The sequence below is a fragment of the Chrysoperla carnea genome, chromosome 1 (genome assembly GCF_905475395.1).
Source record: "Chrysoperla carnea chromosome 1, inChrCarn1.1, whole genome shotgun sequence".
In the NCBI taxonomy this organism is placed as follows: domain Eukaryota; kingdom Metazoa; phylum Arthropoda; class Insecta; order Neuroptera; family Chrysopidae; genus Chrysoperla; species Chrysoperla carnea.
This window is the reverse complement of record NC_058337.1, coordinates 114,093,548-114,104,965: the sequence shown is the minus strand read 5'-3', so window position 1 is coordinate 114,104,965 and position 11,418 is coordinate 114,093,548. Positions and strand designations below refer to the sequence as shown.

Sequence of the window (11,418 nt, the reverse complement as noted above, 5' to 3'; positions counted from 1 at the left end):
CATTCTTTCTTCTTGCTTATTCTATTACCTTTCGATGTTACCAACACTTTAGTTTTCGCTACATTAACCCTTAATTTCCACAAATCACAGTAATCATTCACACAATTCAATGCTCTTCTCATTCCCCCTACTGTTCTAGATAACACAACCACATCATCGGCATACATCAGGACTTTGATTTCTTCACTGCCTATACAGGGGCTTATCGTGTTTACACTGTCAAGATGTTCCGGTAAGTCGTTGATGTATAGTACGAATAGTATTGCAGACAATTGACATCCCTGCCTTAGACCTCTGTACGTTTTAAAGGTTTCCGTAACTAGCGTAGAACCCACCTTTATGCAACAACTAGATTCAGCATATATAGATTTGAACCGGCTCTTATAATACCAATAAAGCAATTAAAAAGTTTTTTTTTTATGTCATAATATCGATTTGATAAAAATCTCTTCAATTATTCATTACAATTGAATCATGCAATTGTTACATTATCAATTGTAATTTTTATACATAATAAATCTATGAATTACGGTTTATCTAGAGGTTGTTCTGTTAAATAAAATGTCTCAAAATGAAGGTATTTAAAAGATAAATCAAATGAACTGCAAAGAAAATTGCCGAGGTGCAGTTTTCGATACATTTCGAGGAAACCAAGTTTTAAGCCTTCAAATATATACTCGTATAAAAAATATCACATAAATCTAAATCAGAACTATTACAAATACCCCACGACCGTCACAATTTTGCGGCAGCATAGCATAACTTTACCATTTTTATACTTTCTTTTAAAAATTTGCAATTCAAGATCCATATTTATACCATGTATATATGAAATATACATAGTATTATAAGTTTAGTCCCAAGTTTGTAACGCCTAAAAATATTGATGCTACAATAAAAAAATTGGTATAGGTGTTCATAAAATCACCTAATTAATCCATTTCCGGTTGTCCGTCCGTCCGTCCGTCCGTCTGTGGTCACGATTACTCAAAAACGAAAAGAGATATCAAGCTGAAATTTTTACAGCGTGCTTAGGACGTAATAAGTGAGGTCAAGTTCGTAAATGAGCAACATGGGTCAATTGGGTCATGGGTCCGTAGTACCCATCTTGTAAACCGTTAGAGATAGAATAAAAGTTTAAATGTAAAAAATGTTCCTTACAAAAAAATGAACAACTTTTGTTTGAAACATTTTTTTGTAAAGATTATTGTTTACCCGTGACAGCGCAAATTAGTTCAGAACATAATTGATATGTTATATATATATAGCACATAGTATCAATTATTTGCATAGCAACAACATTTTTTATTTCAAACATATACGTCACTTATAAGATTGTATTATTTGTTTGTGTATCCATCTGTGGACACGATAACTCAAAAACGAAAAAAGATATCGAGCTGAAATTTTTACAGCGTACTCAGGACGTAAAAAGTGAGGTCAAGTTCGTAAATGAGCATCATAGGTCAATTGGGACTTGGGTCCGTAGGACCCATCTTGTAAACCGTTAGAGATAGAACAAAAGTTTAAATGTAAAAAATGTTTCTTATCAAAAATTAAACAACTTTAGTTTGAAACATTTTTTCGTAAACATCACTGTTTGTTTACCCGTGAGGGCGACAATTAGGGCGGAAATTTTATAATATGTACTATACTTGATTATCAGTTATGTATGTGTCACATGTTGGTATATGTAATGTGATAAAGAAATCAACACTGACTATACATGGTATTTTAACAATTAACTCAGTCAATTGTTTATTTTCACTTGTTTTAACATGTTTTTATTAACATCGCTTTTTGTATGTCCGGGTTGAATTTTGTAATTGATTTTAAACTAACTTCCCGCCGAAAAGCTAGATACTTGAATTTTGGACCGTAGCTCAGAAGTCGTAGACAATCCATGAAAATGTGAAAAAAGAAGAAAAAACACGAACAGAAGATGATAAATATAAAGAACGGTAGGGTTCGGATGGAATTTTGTAATTGATTTTAAACTAGCTTCCTGATAAGCTAGAGACTTGAAATTTGGATCACAGCTCAGAGGTGGATGACAATGCATTCAGATAGCCCTAAACAGCAGAAAAAAAATTTATAATGGACTAAAAAGTATAAAATAATAAATATCTTTTAAAATGCTGGTAAGATTGGAAACGAAAAACATGTGGCGCATGCAGCAGACTCTACACTCTTTAAAGTTATACATTGCATGCGCCCCATGTTTTTCGTTTCCAATCTTACAAGTACTTTAATAACTATTCATTATTTTATAGTTTTAGTCCGTTATAATTTAAAATATCCCTGGAATGTAAACAGAAGTTCATCAGAAGTTTTGTCGTAGTTTTTTTATCACCACCTGTATATTTACCATACTCTAAACTTTTGTTAAACATCCTATAGAAAATAAGAAAGAAAGTTTTGAACAATGGTGATAAATATAAACAACAATTTAAGTATTAATCACCATTATTGGAAAATTATGTAAACTGATTTTACTAAAAAACCAAAATTTATTACCATTAAAAAATGTAAAAATTCTTTTGAAAAACAATGGTAAATTATAAAAATTTGTTTAAATATTTGAAAATCAGTTGTGATTATCAAAAACGTGAATACTTCGAAACTTCTTCGTTACATGGTGTACCATATATAGCCGAAAAAGGTCGTCCATTTCGTGAAAAGTATGAATTTAAAGTTATTTGCTAATTTATTTTCTTGAAATACTTTAAAAATAATATACAATTATTTGAAGGTTTTTATGGTTTTGTTTTGTATTGGCTGGAATAATAACAACTTTAATTATTATATCCAGTTTATGGGAAAAATTTCAAACTAATCCAACTATTACGGGCTTAGATACAGATTTTCATAGTTGGAAAATTAAATTTCCAGCAATTACAATATGTGATGCAAATTCAGCAAATCCTGCATTAATTGAAGCATTGTTAACCAGGTGATAAAGTATTATTTCGTATACTAAGCATAAGATTACGATAATTAAAACGAGGAAATTGCGTCAGAAAATACTAAACTATGATCTTTTATTCTTGATATAATAATAATAATAATAATAATAATAACGTTTATTTGTTTGACTACCGTACAGCGATTATAACAAAGAAGCGTTCAGTTGCATTGAACGGATAAATAAATACATAAATAAAAATATATATGTTTACACAAGTAATAACTAATATGATTCCAAAAAAAACAAATACAGAAAAAAAAAGAAAAAAAAAAGAAAAGTTTCATCTCAAGTACTAAATAGAAAATTATATGTAACTAATTCTGGGTTTGTATAAATCTGTAAAACACCATAAATATATAAAATTATAAACTATAAAAATAAATATAAATATAAATATTATAGATAACAATATAAAAAACAATAATAATATAAATAACAATAAAAGATGATTTAGATAATAATGTTAAATTTATAATCAAAATAGACATGTGAATCTACATGTCTTTCTTGATATAACAAGATTTAAATGTTAAAAATTTCCACAAGGCTAAAAGTCCAAATAATGGGATAATTAAGTCATAAGGAGATTATAAAAAAAACTTAGCAAAGATATTTTCTGATGGGAAATCGCTGATACAGCTCTCAATTTCCTCCCCCAAGACATAAGTGGTCATGAACTTGTTAGCAAAAGCTTCAAACTTTCAAAAAATTCAACAATATAATATAAATCCTTTAATCAATTAGGGTCTAATCAATTAGGGGCGATCAATTAAGGTCTAATCTCTTTAAAAATTGCAATCTATAGCTGCAAAATCTTCATTATTTCTCAAATATTGTTCAATTGGAAAAACGCGTTATTTTTTCGAGAAACTTTTCATTTTTAACCCATCAGCCCTCGTGTTATGAGCATTTTGCTCACTCCTTGATTTGAAGCATAAATAATGTTTATTTTTCAAATTTGGTTGAAACTTTTTCAACCTGAAAAATTTTACCAAGTTCTGTGAGAAATTCTCTCTTCACAAGACTAAAGGTGTATGCAGAAAAATATTAACTTCGAAAGTTTTCGGGCATGTTCGTGTATTTTCGTTAGTTTACGGATATTCGAACCTGTGTGGTATAAATCGTTGAAATTTATTTTGATTCAGATTATTTTGATTTTTGTTCTAAAATTATTCACGTATTCAAATTCCTACGCAGTAAATTAAAGAAAATTTAACAGCAAGCCATTCTTGCATCACGCGACTAAAGATTACCGGATGGTTGACGCGAGTGCTGGCGGGTTAAATACTCAGTTGATATGCTGTTTATTTTTTCATTGTCCAAATTTTACCAAAAAAAAAAAGGCAAAATAATTTTAAGATATATTTTAATTTAATTTTAATTTTCAGCGAAGGGCTAAATAAATCAATGGATGAATATGATTACAAGTTCAGTTTTTATAATACTTTAGCATCGTTATCATACTCGACTATTAAAACGATAAAAAATTTTACTAATAATCTGAATCTACCGCAAAACAATTTTCAAAAAATATTATTTGATATTTACGCATCATGTAACGATGTCTATCAGGGATGCGAATTTCTAGGTAAATCTACGCAATGCTGCAAATGGCCAGAAGGTTTATTTCCAGTATTTACAGAATATGGCCTGTGTCATTCATTCAATTCAAAGAAATCAATGCGAGAATGGCCTGGGTATGCTATTTCTACATTAATAAAATTTTCTATTTTTCCTAAATACTTTGTAGGGAAGAAAATTCAAAACAGTATAAGTATATGAATAATATTCCGCAAGGACTATTAATTTAGTAGTTTAATTTAATTAAGAATTTTATTCTCTACAGTCTAACCCATTTTCAATTATCCTAACTCCTGCATTGTAAATGTTATATTTAGACAAACTGATATATAAAAATTACCAATGTTTTTAGGCAAACTGAATCATTAAAGGATAAAATATTTAAAATATTTTATCCTCCTGAAACAAACAAAAATTGGGCATTTGGTTTTGTATACCGTCTTATTACACAATCCCGTCCTCGTAGGGTAAGTTTTTTTTTGTAGTTTTGAACCATTTTGTTTCATCATTTAAAAAATTTACTTTATACCCCGGAAGGAGTTTTTGGAAAAATCTGTCCGAAATGGATATGTTAAATTAGCATTATAATACCTACTAGTCAATATACCCAATTCGGGGAGAAAATTATAGCTTGTTTTATATGGTTGCAATAGGGAAACTAGTCCGATAGGTAAAGATTCATGTACTCACACCATCACAAGCTCAAACAGAGGGAAGATCCGAAAATTTTTTTTTAAATTTGCAAAGGATTAGGAAAAAGGAAAATTTATAAAGGAAAGTTTTTAAAGGCTTAGCAAAAAGAAGGTAATAATAATTTGTTTTGCAGTACTTCAAAAGTTTTTAGATCTTTTATTCTTAAATCTCCCCAGTTTATGGTTAGGGGTTCCGGGTTCGAAATTAGTAAACTATCTATTTATTTAGTTTTCCCGATGGATGGATTTTGGAGATTTATATCTGCCCTTTGGTTTTCTGTACCATGTCTGAATTTAAAACGGATAATTTACGATATTTACGGCTGGTATTATAATTTCGACGCAGCCATATCACGAATTTTGCTTATACATCTTACGGAATATTAGCATATTTAATCTTAATATTTTTAGATTTTTATTCACACCGAAGAGGAAATTCCCACCATGGATATGCCACCACAATTAGAATGGGAATTTTCTATATATAAATTAGAATTTTCTATAAAAGAAACATATACGACAGAAAATGCAAGGCAATTATCAATACATCAACGAAAATGCGTATTTCCCGATGAAATTCAAATAAAAAGTGAACCCGGAAATATTTATACGTACAATGCATGTACCAGACAATGTCGAATTGATTTAGCTCTGCATTATTGTGGCTGTATACCATTTTTCTACGCGCCAATAGGTAAGAGACTGAGCAAATTATTTATTTATTACTAGCTCTATACAGTCACGCTTCGCTGTGGCATATTATGGTTGTTGCATTAAAGATGAAGACACCCTCATATTTTCGTTATTAATAGGAATATCGACTTGAATTTTTTTACAGTCATGCAAGATTTTGGGTTCCGTTTTTTAAGATATTAATCTCAGCCTACTACAAATTGACAAATAGGGCCAATTCTTAATATTTTATCTAACGTCAGAGATGGTTAGATATCGAAAAAAAATTATTAGAAAAAGTTACTGAGAAAATTTTTAATATAATTATATAATTTTTTCATTATTTCGGTCCACACTCATAACTATTACAATTTTACGCTCATGCCGACGTTACGTTTTTTTTTTTTCCAGAGGGCGTAAAATTTTGTACTTTGAAAGGATTAGGATGTATAGCCGATAAAAGTGAACAAATATTAGATTCGAAGAAATGTCATTGTGAGTTGGGATGTTTCAACATAGTTTATGAAGTTGAAAAATTAATGGAGTACGAGTAAGTATTGATATAGTATGGGAGAGTGTTGTACCTTTAATCACAGTTTAGTCATATTTTCTCCGACCAATATTATATACTTCATATCAAATTTTTAAAGATAATATTTTTCACCCTTTCAACTCCCCGTGCCCGATCCAGGAAGCATTCGGAGCAGCAAAAATTTTCCAAAACTAGAAAGTTCAAGTATTGAAATGAGCTATTGCAGTTCCAAATTCGATGATTTGTCGCAGAGATACAGTTGTTTGAAATTTAGGTATAATTTTGGGTTGAGTATAGTTGCTTTGTTAGAGACAACCATTCTCTTCTCAACTCCTTACCTTTCCTGGTAAGTAAATTTTGTCTTCATATATGTAGGTACAGTGCTGGGACCAATGTTCGGCAATGTTCAAGTTACTTTCAAATGGTTCATGGTAAAGATCTGAAATACGAATTTTCTTCAAAGAATACCGCTCAAAGCAAGGAAGGGGGGTAAAAATATGATTTTTTAAATAGAAATGATCGAGTGATGGCTCATTTGAACGTTTTTGCAATACAATAGATTTTGAAAACATTCGCTACGACTTTTTTCGCGGATTTACTGCGAAACCCCAAATGACATGTGAAGAAAAACTTTAAGAATTGTATAATATATGAGGGGGAAATATGACTACCGTATATTATCCCATCAACTTCCAATTTGAGACTTTCAAACTTCCTATAAATTGCTTGTACCTCTTTTGTGGTCAATGACTTTCTTTAAATGAACATATACGACTGACAAAAAAACAATTCACTCATTGACACTTTAGCATATACTGAGTATTTAAATAATTAACTATATTAGTTCTAATAAAAAAAAAAATTAAATATTTTTTATTAATATTTTTAATTAGGAACGGTGCTCTTCTAATAAAAAATAATGGCGTTAATAGCGCAGTTTTAAAAATAAAATTAACATCATTACCAATGATACGGTACAAGCGAGAAGTTATTTTTGGATGGGTGGATTTATTAGGTACGAATAGAATTAAGTGTTTCACAAACCACAGCGAAATATTTTTTTGCATTACGAATATATATTTGAATGTAAACTGATGATTTCCAAATAATTTTTTAAAAAAAATACCTGCTAAGAATCTAAGTATTCAAAAACAAATACCTATACTTTTACTTTATTGAGTATTTGGAATAAAAGTCGAATACGTTGTTTTGTCCTAGTATTAAGTGTTTAAACAACCCTAAAAGCAAATTTTGATTCGCTAATTTTGCCTACGAAAACCCAGAGAATAGTAAGAATAGATTTGTAAGAATAGAAAATTGCATAGAGATAATACCACAAAGCTGCGAAGTTGCCGCCAAACGGTTGATCGCAGTAGAGGGAGGCAGATAAAGTAGGCGCGTATGGCTGTAGAGAGACTGTCTTCTATAATGTATTAATTTCTCTTCCTCTTTCTATATACCCTTCTTACTGCGATCAAGAATTTACTTATTGTGTTTCCTATATAGCTCTATGGTATTAGATCTAAGCAAATTGTCAACATTAAATAACCTATGTTTTCCCTACAGTATCTTTTGGTGGTATAGCTGGTTTATTTCTGGGATTTAGTTTATTGTCTGGCGTGGAAATTATATATTATTTTACAATTCGTACCTTTTGTATGGTACATCGTAACAAATATGAATTGAAACAGTACGAACGTGAAAATGCCCGTATACATATGCCCAATTACGATTTGAGTTTGGTACCATATTTTATAAAACCGTTTGAACCAGGAAATGGTATAAAAATTTTACAAAAAGAGAAAAAAATTAACTCTACTTATCAACAAGGATTTTATGTAAGTACAAGATTGTAGCACTTAAATAAATATTGTAGTTTCAAATTTTGCATTGATTTCAAAAACACTTTCCTATTTTAAAATGCAACCCCGCTATCTGGCGTATTAATTCGTAATAATTAAAGCAGGTAGTGGACCCGTTATGAGTAGATCCAATTTAGACTACCAGGCTACTTACCATTTATCAAGCATTGGATTATCTGGTATAATTTTGCAATTAATTATAATGAAAATTATTAGAATTTTCAGAAGTATTTTATGCTTCGTGATGTTTTGGCCAAACCAACTCTAAAACGATTATCAATTTTTGTTTCAGCCAACCAATTTAAACAAAATACAACCAATTAATGTAATGAATAACAAGCCACCTCCAAGTTATTCGAAGGTAGTTTGGGAGAGTCGCAATCCACCATTTGGAGTTGAATACTTACCGTAAATTGTAGTTTAAGTGTAAATAATCTCAAATCAAAAAGCCAATTGTATACAGTGATGAGAAAAGTTCATCAACCATCAAATTACTTGGAAACGATTCAAGATTAAAGGCCGAAATTTTCAGTTCAAGACCAGATTCAATTTTCAATTCATTATATAGTACCTACTAATAAGAAGGATCATTTTACGGTAATACCCACGCTGTCCCCTTAAAGAAGAAAGTGGGAGACAACTAATACGTTTTTTACGAATCAAAAGCCGAGTGATATCTCTCATTTGAAAGAGTTTTTCATGGCAAATGCAACAAATTTGGAAAAAAGTTGTATTTTTTTTTTTTTTTGCAGAATTATGATAATTTAAAATACGCTTTATAGTCCTCTTATACAAATAAAAATTTCAACCATTTCTCTTAAACCGTTCAAAAGTAATTTGAGGGAAGACGAACTGTTTCCTATCAATGTGTAGTTCTATTAAAAGAAATGTACCAATGACACCATCTTTCAAGTCTCAAGTCAATACAATTGGCTTTTCGACTGCTACAATCAGTGTGATTGTAAATTCAATAAAGCATACTGACTAACACAGGTAACTATTATGACGCGGTTTATTTATCAACCAACTGTCAACATTTCTTTATTAGACACTTTTCCAGTAGGTATGCTGAATTAATTTACGAACACAATGAAAATTTTATTATATATATCATATAAAAATAAAGTACAATTTTAAATAAATTATACCCAAGTTGTGATCAGTAGTTGTGCAAAATTATTATAAATATATTTAAATTGTCATATACCAGTAAAAAACTTAAGGTTTCTTCCTGGCGAGTGTCCCCAAATTTCCACAAACAAGAAGATTGGAGTGAAAGTGGGAAAATCTGTAAACTCCAATTAGAGTATCAAATGTTATACATTGTAGAAAAGATCTTTGCTTTTTTATAAGAAACAACTTTATAATTTAAAGTATTCTTCTATCTATTATCAGTAACGAGTTTGATGTGGCTTTTATATGACCCTGAAGTTCAAGGTATCTAAAAGATATCCATCTTTGAGCTCAACGTTTTGGTTGAAAAATTTTTCATTGTTTTAATTTTTAGTTTAAGTGTAATACAACAGCAGTTGCATCATTGGCTGAATTCTATTCGTAAGGTTTCGTACAAAAGGTAAGATGAAATAAAAACAGTAAATTTCTATTGAAATAATTTTTGTTTTATTCAACAGATACATATCATTATGTGCTTTAAATTTTTTCCATTTTTCATTTTTTGTAAGCATTTTTCTAAACAATTGTGAGCGATTATAAACTAATTATTTTATTCTTATTTGCGATTTACTAGTAATAATTAAATAAATGAGCGTAGCCAAGGAGATCAAAATGCTCAACCTTTTTTTGAAAAATATTCGATTGTTTTTACAAAAATCTGATCTAAATCAAAACTTAATTTTACAATAATTATCTGAGATTAAGTGGAATTTTTTTATTTATTTGGATGATTTCATTTTTATTTTGAAACTACTATTTACCATTTCTAGAAAGAATATTGAACCCACTTTAAACACCGCCCTATAAACGAGAGCTGGTACTTTGTTACCCGTACTTACGATAGTTTTATATCGAAGTAGCTTGCAGTTCGCATACATTTCGATACATACTACTGCTGGAATTCCATAGCTGTGTATTATTTTAAGCTATGTAATCGCTTCTAAAACTACATGGAGACGTGGGACTACAAAAAAAAATTTCCCCCTAAATAAAATCCTAGCTACGCTCATAATTTAGACATTTAAACATTTTTGCCGAACAATCTTTGTAATAAAAAACTGTTCTAACCGATTTAAAAATCATTTTTCCAAAAACAAAAAATTATAAAACAATAATTTGTATATTCTAAAAAGGCAATATTTTGTGAGGCGCATATTTTTCGAATTGGTTATTTGTTAAAAAAATCTACGCAAGTAAAAAATAACAATGATTTGTTTTGTTTTACATAAATATTACAAAATTACAAAAAATCTTTTATCCAGAGAGTCAAATGAAATTCGTCTATGAGTCAGTCACTATTTTGTGGTGGTCTAGAAGAGACTATATAAAACACAAAAGGAAAATTTACTCAATTGATGTATGAAATTCAGAACTGACTCTCGGACTATTTATGGTCCTACAACAATTAAATTGTGATCATTTTATCGCAATAAGAATTTAATAGGATTTAATTTTTTTTTAATTGACTTTTAGCACTTTTTTAACTTTAGAGCATCTGTACACATAATCTATAAACTTGAGACAATAAAGGGTTTTGTTCCTTTTCTTTTTAAAGATACAGAATGAACCCTAAACATTAATAAATAACAATAAATAAAATTAACAATTTTTAATACAATTAAACTAAAATTGTTCTTTCTGGCATTCAACATAATAGATCAGGCGATTTTAACAGAACTAATAACGCAGGGGAGTAAAATATATCTCATATTCGGAACTAAAGTATTGTAAGTAATTTCTAGTAGAAAAAAAAAGCATAAAAAACTTTGTTTGAAACTCCATGAAGAATAATATTGTAATAAAAACTTTCCTTTATGTCTTTCAAGTTACGGACATAAGCTATTTTTTAACCCCCTTCGCTATGTAACACCTACGACCCTATAAAATTTCGGATTCCACAATGAAAACTATCATATTTTTGAACATTTAAAAGACAGG

General features: G+C 29.6%; 1 protein-coding gene across 1 annotated transcript; it reads left to right on the top strand.

Annotated features, from left to right (window-relative positions):
• Positions 1–224: 224 nt before the first annotated feature.
• LOC123293678 (sodium channel protein Nach-like) lies at positions 225–8,805 on the top strand. Its single transcript, XM_044874568.1, has 10 exons — positions 225–232; positions 2,592–2,681; positions 2,753–2,953; positions 4,357–4,665; positions 5,419–5,449; positions 5,653–5,935; positions 6,325–6,457; positions 7,378–7,460; positions 8,012–8,283; positions 8,600–8,805. Exons 1-10 carry the CDS (start codon positions 225–227, stop codon positions 8,717–8,719), a joined length of 1,530 nt encoding a protein of 509 aa, XP_044730503.1. The 3' UTR covers positions 8,720–8,805.
• The last annotated feature ends 2,613 nt before the right edge of the window (positions 8,806–11,418 follow it).

Bases quoted from the DNA above. Each gene is read 5' to 3' on its own strand.
- LOC123293678 (XM_044874568.1), top strand. The intron at 5,936-6,324 runs GTAAGAGACTGA...TTTTTTTTCCAG, and splicing joins ATTTTTCTACGCGCCAATAG to AGGGCGTAAAATTTTGTACT. The intron at 8,284-8,599 runs GTAAGTACAAGA...TTTTTGTTTCAG, and splicing joins CTTATCAACAAGGATTTTAT to CCAACCAATTTAAACAAAAT.